Below are 18490 nucleotides of genomic sequence, written 5' to 3' on the forward strand. Positions count from 1 at the left end.
CGAAACCCTCAACTTGGATTTCGAAAACTTCTGCTATTTCGTGAGAATCTGCGAGTTGTTCATCGAATTCAAATGCGGACTCGCTCTATGCCCTCAAAATTATCTTCCATGTCCTAGAGTCCGATTTGATCCGATACGCGTGCTACCCCGTCTCGTCGTTTCAGGAGATTCATAAGTATACAAGCCTGGATTTGTGTTCTTTATCCGAAAACCTGGTTTCGATATTGTTGATCAATTAGGGCTGCTATCGGGACCTGAAGAAGCTCATCAATTTGTCTCCCAAGGCTCGGGTTTTCGTGGTTAACAGCCACTGTCCAATCCATTTGCATGATCTGAGCGACCAGAATGATCGCGTGGTTGTGCTTTATACTTTGGATGATGAGAGGCCGGCTGATTTGGCGTATGACATTGAGGATGTGTCAGCTTTGGCGAATACGGGTGACTTGAATAGTTATGATGAATTTGACCCCGAATCGGATAAGCGATAGTGACGGTGATGACAGCCAGAGTGAGGAGGAATCTGGTGAGGATTATTTTTGGCTTTTTGCAGATTCACGGTAGAGGTGAAAAAAATGAAAGAGAACCAACACAACTTTTCGTATCGATTCCCACATACGGCGCCAAATGTTGATGCACAAAACCGGAGGTCTAGGAACAACGTAAATCCGACCGTGAATATGCAAGTAATGTAAATGACACAAGATGTATCGTGGTTCACCCCAAGGTTTGGGCTACGTCCACACTGATTGTATTGTATTTCTCTGAGAAGTGAGGGAGAGAGCCTCTGTAATATGAGAGGGGATGTGAGAGGGTTTCAGGCCTGAAAGTTGGCCTCAGAAATAGCCTCCCCTAATTGTGAGGGTGAGGGGTCCTTTTATAGAATAAGGACTCCTCACTTATTACATATTTGCCCCTTCCTTTATCACATAATTACATTTAAGTCCCTCGAGTATTTGTACGAGATCTAAATATGAGGCCCTAAATATGGTATAAACACCAATAGCTAAGGTGCCTGCAAGAGTTGATGTCCCTTGTGGGCATAATAATGTGGCAGCAAATGATTCATCCATTGCATACCTGAAGCGTAGTAGAACCTAAGTTCAAAAGATTTAACTCATAGAAAGAGGAAGATGAAGGCACATCTGAATCCAAATGAAACCATTCTTGAAAGGGAAATGAATGACGAACTTACAATTCATGATTCTATACTTTTTAAAAAGGAAAATGTCATTGATGAGACACATGTCCCTGAAGAGACAGAAGTACATGAAAGTAAAGAAATATCCATAAATTATGCTTGTACTAATGAACTGTGGGATCAAAATGAAATAATTATCGATGATATGTTTGCATTCACAATAGCCACTAAAATCATAGTAAGCTATGATATTGAGCCACACTCTATTGATGGATGCAAACAAAGCCAAGATTGGCCAATGCAATCCATGCAGAATTATATTCCCTCGAAAAACGAAGTGTTTTTGGACCAGTAGTCCATATATCATTACTTTACCTTTATTGCACTTTTACTTGTGCTATGACATCACGTGTGAAATGGGTTCAATCCCGCGCACATATGCACTTTAGAATTAGTTATTTTAGGTTTAAATTAGTTTGCACTTTCCACATCACCATCACTTTATGGCTTCGTCAGCTTCCAGGTGTCGGCCAACACAACTCAATCTAGGTGTCCATGTGGATATTCCGGGTCGGGGTGCGTTAGTTTGGTAAACCCCGTCTGGAGCAAACCTTATAGGTTACAAATGGATGTTCATAAGAAAATGCAATGAGAAAAACGAGATTGCAAGATATAAAGAACAACTCATTGTGCAAGGTTTTTCACAAAAGTTCGTAATTGATTATGAGGAGACATACTCTCCCGGAATGTACGCAATTACGTTCCTATATGGAAATCCCAAAAGGACTTAAGTTACTTGAAGCAATTAACAAACCATGATGTATGCTCTCAATTAAATTAAGACGATCGTTATATGGGCTAAAACAATCTAGAAGGATGTGGTATAAGGTGTCTCAATGAGTATGTAATCAAGGAAGAATATATCAATAATGTCATTAGTCCTTGTGTGCTTATTAAGAAATCAGACTCTAGGTTTGCTATAGTGGCAGTATATGTCGATGATGCATGGGCATCCAAGGTTGAGTGTTATAATAATGGATGCCATGTGAGTGAAGACTATTCATTGAAGATTGTTGCATAGGATAAATAGTTCTCACTATTTGGCTACAGTATTTTTGCTCATGGTTTTGTAATGTTGTATATGTTTTGATGGTTGAATTTACTTACATAAAGGGGTAATTTTGAGACCTTAGATATAGATTGAAAAAACCAACTTTAGTTCTCTCTTGTGAACAACAAAAGCGCAAACAGAAGCAGAAATAAATCATACAAGTTTCTTTTATTCCTCTTTTTTCGTACCATCTGCCATTTATAAAAGGGAGTTTTAACGAAAAGCCCACGGTACTGTTCACTTTAACGAAAAACCATATTTTTACACTAAAAAGTCAAACATGCTACTATTCACTTTACCCTTTATTTTGTCCTTATCATTAAAACTCAAAGTTTTCAAGCCCTTTTCATTAGTTTTCCTTTTATAAAAACAAGTAAAGGTAATAAAACGGTGTGATACTTTGATCGTGTTCCACTTCAACCTTCAACAAAGTTTCTCCCTCTCTTTCCACTATTTATAACATCAAGTTCCTTTATGCAACAAAGAATAGTCCACTAGCGAGTAGTGCCAAAGTGTTGATTTGATGGATGTGGCTGCTCTCGTTGTCTGTATGTGTTTTTTTTCTTTTTTTCTTTTTTTTTTATTTTTTATTTTTTTTATTTTTTTATGTTGATAGTTTAATAAATTGTTGTAACAAAGGTGAGACATATATGACATGGATGTGTCACAACCTTCTGTGTTGTCATGGGCGGTACTTTAGCTAGTTACATTCATGGGCGGTACTTTCTGCCTATTTGATTGTCCGGTCAATTACTAAATTGATGACGTGAGACCCATTTTTTCGTTGATATTGAAGCCATGCTCGCACTATTCGGGCAAAAATTAGTAATTATGGAGTTTTAGCTTCCCTTGAATCAAATACTTCATTTTCTAAAACGGTAATAAATTACACAGTTGACCCCAGTATCAATTTAGTGGAGTATCATTTGGTCAAATAAATGATAGACAAAAATTAATAGGATTTCAAAAAGGCTTTTTATATTAGCACTCCACAAAATGTTGAATGCACCCCATATTAAAATTTAATATTAAATGACTTATTTACTTCACTATGCAATGACAATTTTGACCTTATTAGGTTTTAAAAAAAAAATATAAATACACCCCAAATCACTTTTAGCGTATTATTTATTTTCTCAACTATCAAAACCCTCTCATCTTCTATTGTTGAATAAAACTCTAACTAATAAAACTACAAACGTGTTGATTGAGAAAAATTGTTTTTGACGAATGGAATACAAAATTGATTTTTCTGAAGCTTTACATGAGATAAGACTTCACATTTTTCATTGTTTTAGTGATTTCGATGACATCAATAATTATTTAATCTTGCGTTTGCTGCATTATTTAAACTTCTATATTCATATTCATCTTTTAGGGTTCATATTAATCTTGCATACCCAGTAACATGAGTCGTATTAGTGCTAGAGTCATATACTACTTTTACAAATTGAGGATAGCCATTCTCCACATGAACTCGTACTCTCAATCTTTAGCCGTTTGATTGACGTACGTTTCTCATTGTGAGTTTTTCTTTCTTTTTTCTTATTCTTTTCTTGTCACTAGGAGATGATCAGTGGAAAATGAGGAGAGACATGGCCTATATTTAAAGAAATCTGAGACCGATTCAGTTTTGATTTATTAATTAACTTCTACACCTGGATCATTAGCAGAGAAAGGGTCTTTATTTATTTTGTTCAAGACTAAGTCTAAAGACTTGTGAAATATATATAGAAGCATTATTTGTTAGCAGTAACGAGAGAGTCTTTTTTTTTTTTTGTTTTTACTCGGAAAGACTCAGCACCACGAGTCATTTTTAAGGCTTTTTAGAAGTTGAATAAGATGATTTCAAACTATACTAAGATGATTTCAAATCATCATTTTGAAATCATTCGCTAAACTAAATGCTCAGATGATTTGAAATATTTCGACAAATTAAACGTTCAAATGGTTAGATTCAATTCCTAAAAATTAAAAATGAGTGTTATAAGATTTGAGAAATGTGGGGTGTAAAGAAAATGTGGGGTGTATGTACAAAATATAAGATGTATATTGAGAATGTGGGGTGTGGGGGTATTATGAGAAAGTATGTGGGGTGTATTAAGATAATTTTTAAGTGAAAAAGCAAATATGGGGTGTATTAAGTATGTGGGGTTTATTCAACAATTTGTAGGGTGTTAATATAATTAGCCTTTCAAAAATCTCAAAGTGCAATGTGAAAAAACAGATACATCGTGCTTCATTTATTTGTTGATGTGGTTAACCCTTTATTTTTTGGTTAATCAGTAGCTAGTAGCATCACATCAGCTCTTTTCCAATTTTCAATTAACCACACCGCAAACTTGCAAAGAGGGTTATGTTCCACAAATTCGATGTTCCTGTCAATGCTCTAAATGCATTCCACAGTACATTTTCGTTTAAAATTGGCAGGAAGAAAAGCAGTAGCAATTCATAAAATCTTTAGTACAGGAGCTAAGATTTCCACAAGCTGGTAGGATAGCAGCACCTGCTCTATACATAAACTACATAGTTATGGGACTCAATGTTTTTGAAATGAATCAATCATCGGTGGGAGTAACAAAACTACAAACCAACTCCGAAAAACATTTCTTCGTTTCATGTATTAATTTGTAGGTTTTGTTTAATAACGTATTCTTTTCTTTGGATAAATCAAGAACCACTGCAGCTCACAATAAAAGGTTTAGCATAGCTTATAAATTCTGAGGTTCTGATGCCCAGCTTCAGATCAACCTCACCGCCGCCCAGCCAGAAGAAATCAGGACTAAGTTTCTCAATTGCTTCATCCATAATCACCTGAAAACAACTGACATATCATCGTCACAATCGGAACGGCAAAACCAACCATATGTGCTCGCCTTATGCTTATTAAGATTCGTGTGATGAGGTGTTAGGTGTTGTCAATGGTCACAAATAATCACTACGATGTCATTTTATAATGTTCTGTCATTGCGATCTTTACTAGTGTACGACACATTATAGGACCCATGATAGGAATGTGAATGCCCACGTGATTCAAGCTCTAAATATTTCAAACATTATATGCCGCTTCGTACACTAATGCATGTGAAAACACACACACAAGGTTGTTTGTTGTCTGCCAAACCTCTCAACAGAGTTCTAACTCTCACTATCAATCAGTTTTTTGTCCAACAGAGTGGCAGATAATCATTAATCAAGACAACCAATAGAATGGACCAGCTTAACAGCTGGTCTGAAGGTTGGAAGGATTGAACATATAAAGCAGGCATCAGGCAATTGAACCTCGGGGGCCTGTGTGCTAGAGCTTAACCTGTCATGAAACGACACTGAAATGGTTCGTCTCAAGAACTCTGGACAGTACACTGTGTAATGTAAAGAATGTGACGGTTATATGTGCACTAAAATCCAAATATAAGTTACCAAATCTAAAACAAAAACTGGATCCTTCATGTTAGAGACAGTTTAAAAGAGATGAACAAATAATTTAGAACCGAAATCCATCCTAGTTTCTCTCATCAATCACATCAGACTTCTGAGTACATCAGTTAATACCAAGTTTTATAATTATCAGGGCATAGATATATGAGAGGCAAGGAATCTTAAGTATCATGTCAAGAAGAAATGATTCCAGTACCACAAGACCATTAAAAATAATTCCAGTTTCAAAGGACCTGTAATACATCGTAAATAATTGCAAAAAACAAGTGCTCACCGGAATGTCCGTTTTCATGCCAACACATGTAACTGCATTGTGCTCAAACCCAGTCAATTGTATTGAAGTATCCTCAGGCGCAAGCCTCACTGCATAACCAACAACCCCTATTACCTTTTGAAATATACAATAAAGTAAGAAAACTGAATAAAATTGAAGATCTCAATTTAAACCTGACAGGGGAGAACAGAAAGAAAAGCAAACAAAGCAGCTAATTCTGGAAAACGTTATTTTATTCCTTGAGGTTTGGAGCACATTTTCAGTAGATTTTTAAAAAATGAAAGAGAGGATGGTTTATGGAAATACAGTAGGAGCAAATACAAAAAGAAACAAAGAATGGAGTTGGATTGACACTCTTTAATCTCAAATGTCGAATGACGCAAAGGGGTTAACGAAAAACGTCTACCAATGCAATTGCAACACATCCTTATAACTTTAAGAAAGATAAAAAAGGACGGATTTTTATTTTTTTTTGTTTGATAATAGGTTGCAAAAACAAAATTATGTGCAGAGAGTTGGACCAATGTTCTTTCAGAGTGAAGGAAAAATGGGGGAAATTTAAAAGATTATGAATTAAGCCATACCAAAAACAGATGGACGAAAAGCTCACGCAACAATACAGTAGATGTGAAAAATAAAGATGCTCATGGGAGTAAAACAGCAGTATTGAGAAACAAACATGGAATGGAGTTGGATTAATTCTGTTTATTTAATTAACACAAATAGATTTTCTTCTAATGAGAAAAGGGGATGGTATAACTTGTAAGGATTGCAAAGTTATACCGGGAGAAAGCTTGGCTAATCAACATCGCTTGTTGGTGATAGATGTACATATCAAAAGAGAGAGAAAAAAGAACAAGACTTGGAAGTGCCCAAGGACTAGATAGTGGAATCTAAAAGGAGAAAAACAAGCCATTTTCAAAGAGAAAGTAATCACCCGATGCGTGTGGGATAAAGAAGGGGAAACTAGCCAGAGGTGGGATTCCATGGCTAGTTGTATCCGAAAAGTAGCAAAAGAGGTATTAGGAGAGTCCAAGGGCTTTGCTCCACACCAAAAGGAATCTTGGTGGTGGAATGAGGAGCTACAAACAAAGGTGAAGGCTAAGAAGGAATGTTGTAGCCTTATACAAGGATAGGACCGATGAAAATGGTGAAAGGTATAGAATAGTGAAGCAGGAAGCGAAGAAAGTTGTGAGAGAAGCTAAGCTAGCAGCTTATGATGATATGTATAAGCAATTAGATACCAAAAAAGGAGAGTTGGATATCTATAAACTAGCTAGAGCAAGGGAAAAGAAGACAAGGGACCTAAACCAAGTGAGGTGCATCAAGGATGAGGATGGAAAGGTTCTTGCTACAAAGAACGCAGCCAAGGACAGATGGAGAGGTTATTTTCATAATCTTTTCAATGAAGGACATGAAAGGAGTACTTCTTTGGGGGAGTTGAGTAACTCAGAAGAGTGTAGAAACTACTCCTTTTACTGCCGAATCAGGAAGGAAGTAGTGGTTGTAACTTTGAAAAAGATGAGGCATAGAAAAGAGGAGGGCCCATATGATATACCGATCGAAGTGTGGAAAGTCTTGGGAGAGACGGTATAACAAGGCTCATAGACCTTTTCAATAGGATTTTGAAAACGAAGAAGATGCCAAATAAGTGGCAAAAGAGCACTTTGGTGCCTATCTACAAGAATAAGGGCGACGTACAAAATTGCATGAACTATAGGGGTATTAAGTTAATAGTCATACAATGAAGCTCTAGGAGAGTCATTGAGCATAGATTGAGGCAAGAGACACGGGTTTTGGACAACCAATTCGGGTTCACGCCAGGACGCTTAACCATGGAGGCAATCTATCTATTCCGAAAATTGATGGAAAGATAGAGAGATAGAAAAAAGGATTTACACATGGTCTTTATAGATTTGGAAAAAGCGTATGATATGGTCCCAAGAGACATTCTTTGGATGATTTTAGAGAAAAAAGGAGTACGAGTAACATATATCCAAGCTATATAGGATATGTATGATGGAGCAAAGACTGCCATAAGAACTCATGAAGGACAAACCGAAAGCTTCCCCATAACTGTAGGGTTACATCAAGGCTCATTCTTAAGTCCTTACCTTTTTGCATTGGTAATGAATGAGTTAACGAGACATATTCAAGATGATATTAGAGAAGAAAGGAGTACGAGTAGCATATATCCAAGCTATATAGGATATGTATGATGAAGCAAAGACTGCCGTAAGAACTCATGAAGGACAAACCGAAAGCTTCCCCATAACTGTAGGGTTACATCAAGACTCATTCTTAAGTCCTTACCTTTTTGCATTCGTAATGAATGAGTTAACGAGACATATTCAAGATGATAATCCTTGGTGTATGGCTTTCGCAGACGATATAATGTTGATACATGAAACTCAGGAAGGGGTAGATGCGAAGCTTAACATTTGGAGAGAAGTGTTGGAATCTAAAGGTCTTCGCTTAAGCCGATCAAAGACAGAATATATGGAGTGCAAGTTTAGTGCAAATGGAGGCCCAAATGAGTTAGGGGTGAGGATCGGAGATCAAGAAGTACCAAAGAGCGACCGCTTTCGCTATTTAGGATCTATCTTGCAAAAGAACGGAAAATAAGATGGAGACCTTAACCATAGAATACAAGCTATATGGATGGAAGTAGAAGAGTGCATCCGGCGTGTTGTATGATCGCCGTATGCCACTAAAACTCAAGGAAAAATTTTATAGGACAACAATAAGGCCGCCGATGCTGTATGGCACGGAATGTTAGGCGGTGAAGCATCAACACGTACATAAAATGGGTGTAGCGGAGATGAGGATGCTTCATTGGATGTGTGGGCACACAAGAAAGGATAAGATTAGGAATGAGGATATCCGAGGTAAAGTAAGAGTAGCCGAAATTGAGGAAAGATGAGAGAAAATCGGTTACGATGGTTTAGACATGGGCCTACTGACGCTCCGGTTAGAAGATGCGACTACGAGAAAGAGGTATAGGGCTGAAGGGGTAGAGGAAGACCTAGGAAAACTTTGGAAGAGAATCTAAGAAAAGACTTAGAGTACTTGGATCTAATGGAGGACATGACACAGAGCCGAGCGCATGGTGTTCTAGGATTCATATAATCAACCCCACTTAGTGGGAAAAGGCTTTGTTGTTGTTGTTGTATTTAATCAACTATCCAACGAGGCAAAAAAGCAACAACAACAACAACAACAATAAAGCCTTATCCCACCAAGTGGGGTCGGCTATATGAATCCTAGAAGTAACATTGAAACACATCTCCATTGGTTAAGGAGAAGGCTCAAGCAGAGAGGATATTTAGAACAGTGTACGCACATATAAAATCCTGGAAAACATTTTCTTGAAAAGTAGATTCCCAAGACGATCTATGTGCAAAGAGCTGGACCAATTTTCGTTGAGAGAATGAAGAAATAAATTGGTGGATCTAAGAAACTCATGCATAAATCCTGTTAGGACTTGGTTCGTCTTTTGTTAAAGTCCTATTTTGTTTAGGATTGTATTAGGAAACCTAAGGGTGCACAGATTCTTGTCCTACAAGGATTAGGAAAGAAATAAAGTCTTCTTGTACAAGTAGATTAGGAATCCTAGAAGCCAAATTGGAATAGGAAAGAAAGTGTACTTTCCTATCCCATATAGACTAGGAAACCTAATCAGAAAATAGGATGTAAACCACGTCCTATACTTATAAATAGAGGTGCGGGAAAGGCTGAAAAGCAAGTGAGAGAAACGGAGAGAAAGTCGAGGAAAGAGGGATTAGTTCTAGGATTTGCAGAATTAATGTATACTCTATTATTAATCAAAGATGCCGTGGTTTCTTATAAATCTTGTGTGTTTCTAGTTGTTCTTAATTTTGCTAAGTTTAGTCTAGTGCTGGAAACATCAAGGAACAAGATCCAGAGGGCAGTCAAAATTATAACAAATCCATCTCAAGAACAGTTGGACCAGAACAGCCCAAAATTGCAGAAAATATGTTTACACTTCTAGACTATAGACTGAAAAGAAAGGAGGCATAGAAAAAAAAAAAAAAAACAGAAAAGATGATTGGAACAACTTTTCTATTTTTCAACCTGTACGACAAGGTGAAAAGAGGGTTGAGAGGGAAATGTTCTCTTATAGCATTGGAACACACTCCATGGACTTAGAGGAGTACGCTCAAGCAGAAGGAATATTTATTTGATGTACGGACAGATAAAATCTTGGAAACCATTTGTCGGAAAATAGGTTTTCAAGAAGAACTATGTACAAAGAATTGGACCAATTTTTTTGAAAGAGTAAAGGAAGAAAAGCGGCGAATCTAAGATTGCCATATCAAGAAAACTTGGACAATAACAAATTATCCTCTAATACGATTACATGTCATGAAACATCAATGCTTATAAATTGGTACATCAGCGTTTAACACATTACAACACCTAACCCAAAATCACATTGAATATTGTCATTGTTCAAAGCATTCACCAAAGAGACGCAATGTTTCCATCACTAGTTTACACATGACACCTTCTACGAACTCACATTGCTAGTTTGCTACCTAATTGAGAGTAGGAATTCTCCATGGTTGTACATATAACATAATGCACTCATCAGAATTTCACACCAAAAAATGGAAAGAACATAATAAGCTCAAGATGCAATCATTTTGACAAACACAAACGCAGTAATCGAGAACTTATCAACAAGTTACTGATTATCAAGATTCAAGAGAACAAGAACTGACTGTTGAATTTCTTTTTTGCTATCTTGCCGTCATTGAGCGAATACAAGAAGTTCTTAACAGCTTCAGCATTAAACCGAGCAGTGTACTGCACCCAAAAGAAGGACACAATTTCATACAACTCACACACTGGTGTTATTGTTTCGATTAAAAACACCCCCACAAGAACAAAAAAATTGACACTATAAGTACCTGAACAACAACAACATAGTACTTTGAATTGTTGCGGTCACTACAATCAACGACACTGGATTGGGCCTGAGTGTTAACCTGGGAATGCAAATGCAAGGTCGTAAAATAAATCAAATATTATAAATGGGGTATTTCGTAGAAACTTAAAAACGTTTTCGATATTAGGATTAAGTCAATGAAGATTACAAAGATTGAGCTGGGTACCAAGACAATGCTTTTGCAGAGATGGTGGATTGAGGCAGCGCGGAGAGCGTTGCGCCGGGCATCGAGGGACCAATCGTAGTAATCGGAAGCAACCCTCTTGAAGGTGAAGTCTTTTACGCCATTGGCGAGGAGAATGGCGGAGAGGCGGGCTTCGGTGGCGCCGACGGCGGAGTTTTGAGTTGAGCAAGGGATGGGGGTGGAGGTGGATTGGGGAAGAGAGGCGGAGTTGGAGAGCTCAAGCTTTGATATGCGTTCGAGGATTTGGGTTTGGATTCGCTCCAGCTTTGCTAGTGAGTCTTCCATTTTCTGCGTCTCCCTGCTCGGTTTTTCGAGCTTTGGTTAGGCTCGAGAACGACGCTCTCCTTATTGTCGTCTATGATTTCGTACACGACAACCTTTTTTTTATTATATACATTATACATATACTAAAACTGGATTTCCCTAGCACTGTTTTTCACTGTTCATGAACAGTGAAATGGCGGAAATGCCCTTTGTTTCTTCTAACTCCCACGTTTTGTTGCTTGCTTGGTACAGCAAAATTCCGGTTTTGCCCATCTTTACCACGAGTCACTCATTGTTTAACCCTCTGTTTTTGTTCCTTTTTCTCGATCTTCGTTTGGGCTTCCGCTTCTTTCTTTCTTGGCCACGCATCGATCATCATCGAAGGCTCCGCTCGGACTTTCTTCCCGACTTTTCCTTCCGTTACCTTTTCTCCCTCTGCGGTCTTCTCACCTCTCCTCTCTCTTCATCTGTCACTCTTCCTCTGAATTTCATTCTCCACTGAAAGGTCGGAGACCAAACCTTAAATATGGTTCTTGATAGATCGCTGGTTCTTTGGCCAAAACCACCGCCTCCACTAATTCATCCTAATCGAAAGAACCCTCTCAATCCCATAATTCTCTTCAGATTTTGCAGAAACGTTTATGTGTCGTCCACCGTTGGTCCCCTTTTGCCTCCAAGGTGTCCATCTCCTAAATAATCAACCGATTTCGGCTTTTTTTTCTCAATTTCGATCAACTTCGACCACCTCCAACGTCAGGCAAGTCAATAAGGTATATATCTCTTCCTCTGCTCAGAGGAGGTAGCTTCTTGAAATTTTCAATTTCAACTTCCAGATTTGAGAATTTCGAATTTAATTTTTCATCTTCTCATTATTTATTTGCAGAGGTTGTATTAGTTTTTCTTCATCTGAAAATTTGGGGTTTTCTTACAACAATGTTATCAAATTTGATTTTTCTAGTTTTTGATTTTGGGTTTTGTAGGGAGTGCTAATATACTGATTTTGTGGAATTTCTGCTCTTTACAAGGTTTTTTTGGCTGATGAAATACTTTGCCATCACTCTCCAGGTATGATTATGTTTATGTTTTTTCAATTTCCAAATAAACATTAGTGAGCATTCACAACAGAGTCATAGAGAGTTGCAGATGAGGTAATAAGTTTAAACACATATACTTCTTAGGCAACTGGATACTCATCAATGGCTAGCTTGGCTTGGGCACACTAAAAGATCAAAGGAAGATCCACCTGGTTTTGTTGCTCGCAACGGGGTTTCATAGCATGATGGTGGGGATGTGTTGAATTCTAATTAAGCTATTTTATGTATATTTCATCATAAGAGACATTTACAAGAAGGGGGCTCTTATAGGGAGCTCAAGAAAGGCTTAAAGCCATTGGACAAAGAAGGGAAAGAAGCCACAACAAGGACCAATGGTTAACCAAGCTCACCCTAATTACGAGTTACAATATTGGGCTAAACCTAGTTACAAGTTACAAAAAAGACATAAACTGTACAATTAAGGGAAAATGAAGAAAGTGGCGGCTGTAACGCTCACATGTCATTGCTAGATTTGCAGGAGCAACTTGTAAACTATACATCTCTTTCAATACTCCCCCTCAAGCTGTCAAGGTCATCCAAGCTTGAACAACAACCTTTGAAACTGTGTAGAGTCTAAGGATTTTGTCAAAAAGTCTGCAAGTTGACCGTGACTTTTTGTGAACACGGTTTCCATCACTTTGGATTGAACTTGGGCATGAATATAATGGCAATCAACTTCAATATGTTTCGTCCTTTCATGAAACACAAGGTTGGATGCAATGTGCATGGCAACCTCGTTGCAACAAAACAAAGGCATAGGTTGCTCGCTGGTAAAGCTAAAGTCTAAAGAAAACCCTTTAACCAAATGAGTTCACAAGTTGTGGTTGCCATGGCCCTATACTCAGCATCGATACTAGACCTTGCTATCACCGTTTGTTTCTTACTTTTCCATGTGACGAGATTGCCTCTAACAAAGGTGTAAAAAACCCATGGTTAACTTTCGTAAAGGGGGATTACCTACCCAATTGGCATCAGTATATCCCATAATGTAATTGGAGCCATCTTTCTTCATGAGTTGTCCATACCTATTGAGCCCTTGAGGTATCGAAGAATCCTTTTGAAAATTCCCAGTGAACCAAGGTAGGTGATAGGATTTTTACCACACGTGCAAAAGGGTTAAAGAAACCTATAATACTGGCAAGAATGACAAGGATATTGTAGTATAAATGGTTCTAGCAAGGTCGTTCTCCCCAAGGATTATTAAATAACAATTAATTACTATAAAGCAAAGATTTAGGATGATTGATTTTATGACCTAATTTAATACAAAACGAAATTAATAAATGAGAATAGAACAATTTGTAATATTAAAGATGAGGAAAAAGAACCATTTTTTAGAAATTAAATTGAGAAAGCACTAGGGATCCGCCGTCACCTTAACAATCTTATATAGTTCTCCCAATTACTTATGACTTATATACACATATTTTGAAGGTTAAGTTTTCCTAATATATTCCTACTTGGACTCCCAATATAGAACGTATATCAAATATACAATTCGTCTGTGATATTCAGATCAAATCTAAACATGCATGACTCATTAAGTTCTGTGAAACCTTTTGAAAAACCATGCAACCCTTAAGACGTGGTATTCATCATATGTGAACTTGCACATATTAATCACAAGAAGCCTTCGTCAATTTTAGGGACAAACCATCCGACCAAAATTGCATAAAATTACTTTTCTAAATATCCTAAAGGTTATGAATCACTATGACAAATAAATAGTTTAAACCAGTAATTAACAATTCAAAACCTACATGCATATTATCATAAGCAAATTGAAAAGCAACTACATATTCTTGCAAAGGCTCATGGCCTCACCCTAGCAAAAAGGGAATTAGTTATGCATATTTATCGATGCAAATTTCCATCGTCTCTAGTTTTGACGAAAATGCACCTACAAAACAATCAACACCTTTGATCAATGACCTAAGCCTCATGCGCCCACGAGGTGGGGGGGGGGGAGGGTTAGGCCAATGGATCTCTGATGCCTAAGTTAGTTTCTTTGAGAAGAGTAAAGTGTTTAGGGCTTTTAGAGGTAGCAAAAGCTTATCGAAATTTGGTAGAATAAGGGGTATATATAGGGGAGTGGCCGACCTTGGTGTTAGGGTTTTACCCTACACATGGTGGCATCCTATTGGCCATGGTTTTATGGAGAAATATGCTCAAGATATTAAATAGGAAATAATATCTTGAGATAATGGAGTAATTATCCCTAATTGATTTAAATAGGGATTACTTACTCGAATGAAGTCAATCTTCAATTGGGAATGTATTAAAATAAGATTTGGCTAATTAATGCTTATCTTTAATGTTTTGACTTTTCCTTGCCAAAGGCAGGTGAGCTGTGGGCAGTTGTATTCAGCTGCTAGGACCTTCAGGGGTGTGAACTGTGCGTGGGAGTATCTGAGGAGCCTGCCCATTTATTGAGGGTAATCTTGTCTTTCTTGGGCAAAAGTGTAAAACCCCACCCCGATATTTAAATATATATATTGTTTTTTAGCCTTAATTAGTGAGTCGGGCGAGACCCACTTTCCTTTTTGGTCCCACAGTCTCTCTTCCTCTTGGGTTGCCACGTGGCACCCTCTCTTTTAGGTCCCCTGGTCTTTCTTCCTAATGGATGACGATATGCTATTTAGAACATGTTTTTACACACTTCTTTATAGTATAGATGATGGATGACTTTATACTATAAAGATTCTTTAGAGATATATGTACTTATGTTTGGAAAGAGTATGTTCAACGGTTTCGTGTGTATCTAGTGGTCATTATATATATGCCTTTAGGTGGGTGCTGTAGGAGCCTTTGGGTGATTGATACTATATATACCTTCAGGTGAGTGCTGTAGGAGCCTGCGTGCAATTGATATATGTGAAGGAAGTGTTCTGAAGTAAGAGTTCTATGCTCTGCCTTCGGACGATTATGATACCTCTAGTTAGCACACTTTATACGAGATATGATTTATGACAGGTTTTATGGCATGCTAGAGTTTCGGAAAAATCTATTACATATTATACTATTGAATTTCCATAAAACTTTGGGGGTTAGTATGTTGATAACTATTTCAGTATTATATATATGTCAACTTGGTCCACTCATGTTTGTTTTGCACCCCTCTCAAAACTTAGAATCGAGGGGTACAATCCTGGCGTCAAGGCACTTCCACATCGGCATTTTTGAGTCATCTTGATGTAGGACCCATTCCTTTATTCATTCAATTTGATATTATTTCTTTTAGTGTTCTAGCTAGTTGTATGCTTTGAACATGTTCCTCATTTGCATATTAATTATATTTAAATTTCTCTTATCTTATTCATATTTCAGTTCTCATGTTTTCAATAAATGGCTTTCGTCACCCTCGGGTGTCGGCCATCACGTACCTACCCTAGTATTTGAGGAACATCGGGATCGAGGCGTGTCAAATTGGTATCAGAGCGTGGTTGTTCAGAGCATACTTTGGATCTTCTGTTACTCTAGTAGTGTGTCAGTCATAACATCATTTGGATGTCACAACTTCCGAATTTGTTGTTATTCAGCACGTTGTGCAATCCTCATCACGATATGAATTATCACATCCTATTGAAGAAGAAGAAATTCATGTCAGGATTGTGCCTCATCAGTGATGAATTAGATTGTTGAATGACTTTCAACATCGGATCGATTTTCTGCAACATGCGTTCCCCAAGAATGGCGAGTAGAGTCATATCTTAGTGGTAACTACTTGAACTATTTGAAGTGTGTGTTGGAGAATACAAGTAAGCACTAGTTGTTACAAAGTTTAGCAAGTTGTAATTGGTGGGATTGAATTAATGTTCTCGAACTCGTTCTCACTAAGGAATTCGTGTGAATCTTTAGAACAATTCTCAGTCATTGTTCTATCAATAACCTTCTCACTTACTCCAACGATGAAGTTAAGTTCCCTAACCCTTGACTGTCAGCTTCCACCAAATCCTTTGAGCATTGACTTCGTTTACATTAAATACTTTTCTTAGGAAACTCCTCGATATCAGATGCTATTCCCACCAATTTTCGAAAGGAATTGCGATTCTTGTTGTTGTTGTTGTAGTTGGACTTGGATGGTGAAAATCTAACCTTGTTTGGATAAATAGACTCCTTGAACTTCATCTGGGTCTGGTACTCGGTAGTAAACCCTAGCTCTTTGTCGACGTAGTTTTCCGTCGAGGTGAACTTAGCCTCTTGCTTGTAGCCCAACTGACCAGTGCTATTGTCCACTAATTGTTCAGCCTTGTAATTTTCAGTGTAATGGCTTGAGACTACCATATTCATCATTGTACGAACATCGAGCTTTACTCTGAACTTATTTGGACTCATTGAGCGTTGGTTTTCTCAAGGGCATCACTTTAAGGTAGCCAATCATACCACTGCATGCATACGCAGGCTGCTTTGTATCTTTCTTCTTCGTCATTATGTTGATTCAGAGGTTTTATGTTTAATTTTTGAACCTTGAAACAACTCTTACAAAGTATTGTGAATTACAAAATGTCTTTGGCATCGTCAAATCTTATTAACAATTCTTAGCTAATCTTGAGCTTAAACCTATTTCCTTTTCGGCTAAGAAACCAATCAACCTTACTGTGATGATTAACGAAATAATCATAAACAGTGACTTCTATTTCTATTTTGACCCGCAAATTCTTGAGTGTTCTTTCAGCCTTCTCGACATGGTTTCTCGCTCAATCAGTGAGGAATTCACGATCAATTGATTCAGTGGAAGTGTGCACCCAATTCTTATCGATTCAGATAGGAACGTTAGGAGCATAACCTTTTCACAAGCTTACCAAACTTACCAAAAAGAGTTCCACGTGGATGTGAGGTGTGAGTCATCTTTTGGTAAAAGTTGGTTAAAGATTGTAGTGCAGAAGGTTAGCAGATTGTATCACCATCTTGCTGCAATTCATAAACATCATATTGTACCCTAGTAGTTCTTTTCCAACGATATATAAATAAGTTCATTTGCCCAAAAATTCGAAGGGTATCTTCCACCCAACCTTAACACACCTTTGATAGGCATCTACTGAGATTAAATTCCATCTTGAGTTCCGAGTCTGGTATTGGATTGAACTATCTAAACCTTGAATGACATGTTGTGTTCACTCGTCTTGTGGTTTAAGCACATTTAGAAATTACACTTCTCTTGAATGATGTGTGCTCTCATAGGGTTTTTAGGTTGATCACTTAAGAGTCCTTCTTCTTTCCACCAACTAAGCAAAAATGGAGAGGTGGTTTAAACACTGCAACAACTCCCAAGAGATACTGTTGGTTGGTGAAAGTGACTCCTCGTTTTCAGTTTGCTTGGTTCGAGCTTTTGGGTCTACTATTAACATGGTAGCCACTTCTCTTAATCCCAAAGTACAGTTTTCAGGTGGGTTCTTCATTGGCAAAACACTAAAGTAGTTGGTCACATTTAGAAGAATGCTTGGTGCTGGGTATAGTTTTTACTACGACGGTTTTTGTTTTGTTCAGTTTGGGTATGGCACTTTTTGTGACATGGTACGAGAGTTTTCTACAGGCAACACTGGTTGACAAAAGAGTTTTGTGAACGGGTATTCGAAGGATCGAATTTACGACGTGTGAAATTGTGCACCCTCAAGAAATTACTACTTACTTATTGAGACAACAAATGTGTGGTCGATATCGCGAGTGGCCGATTGTTGTATCAATAACTTGTTCATTAGGTTTGTTAAGCAAGTAGGCAGGAAGACATGTCTACGGTAATTGTCAATGGTTAGTGATTGTTGGGACTCGACCCAAAGACACATCTTTTCTCGGAGTACATGACGTTACGTATGTTTGGGCGAGACCCACTTCCATTTTCAATTTTGGTTTTCAATACAAGTATTTTGAATTACCTTATATTACATTTATCTTTTTGAAGTTACAAATGTTCGGTTAAGCCTTTTTCATTTTCAGTTTTAAGTTTAGTACAAGTTTTTTACCTCTATGTTAGTACATAACCATTTTGATGTTATCATATTATATGTACATAGTTTT

The 18490-nt window shown here is 37.6% G+C and overlaps 1 protein-coding gene across 4 annotated transcripts; it reads right to left on the reverse strand.

Annotated features, from left to right (window-relative positions):
• Positions 1-4672: 4672 nt before the first annotated feature.
• LOC114819283 (uncharacterized) lies at positions 4673-11491 on the reverse strand. Of its 4 annotated transcripts, none has more exons than XM_029104571.2 (5): positions 11100-11491; positions 10896-10973; positions 10707-10791; positions 5962-6050; positions 4673-5063 (listed from the first exon to the last, which is right to left on the reverse strand). In XM_029104571.2, the coding sequence occupies exons 1-5, from the start codon at positions 11400-11402 to the stop codon at positions 4920-4922; spliced, it is 699 nt and encodes a 232-aa protein (XP_028960404.2). In that variant the 5' UTR covers positions 11403-11491; the 3' UTR covers positions 4673-4919. The 4 variants fall into 4 exon arrangements, with proteins under 4 accessions (XP_028960404.2, XP_070679551.1, XP_028960403.2 ...); XM_070823450.1 differs by having other exon boundaries at positions 4673-5073; XM_029104570.2 differs by having other exon boundaries at positions 11082-11477.
• Between the last annotated feature and the right edge of the window lie 6999 nt (positions 11492-18490).

The sequence above is a fragment of the Malus domestica genome, chromosome 06, assembly GCF_042453785.1.
Source record: "Malus domestica chromosome 06, GDT2T_hap1".
NCBI classification, from domain to species: domain Eukaryota; kingdom Viridiplantae; phylum Streptophyta; class Magnoliopsida; order Rosales; family Rosaceae; genus Malus; species Malus domestica.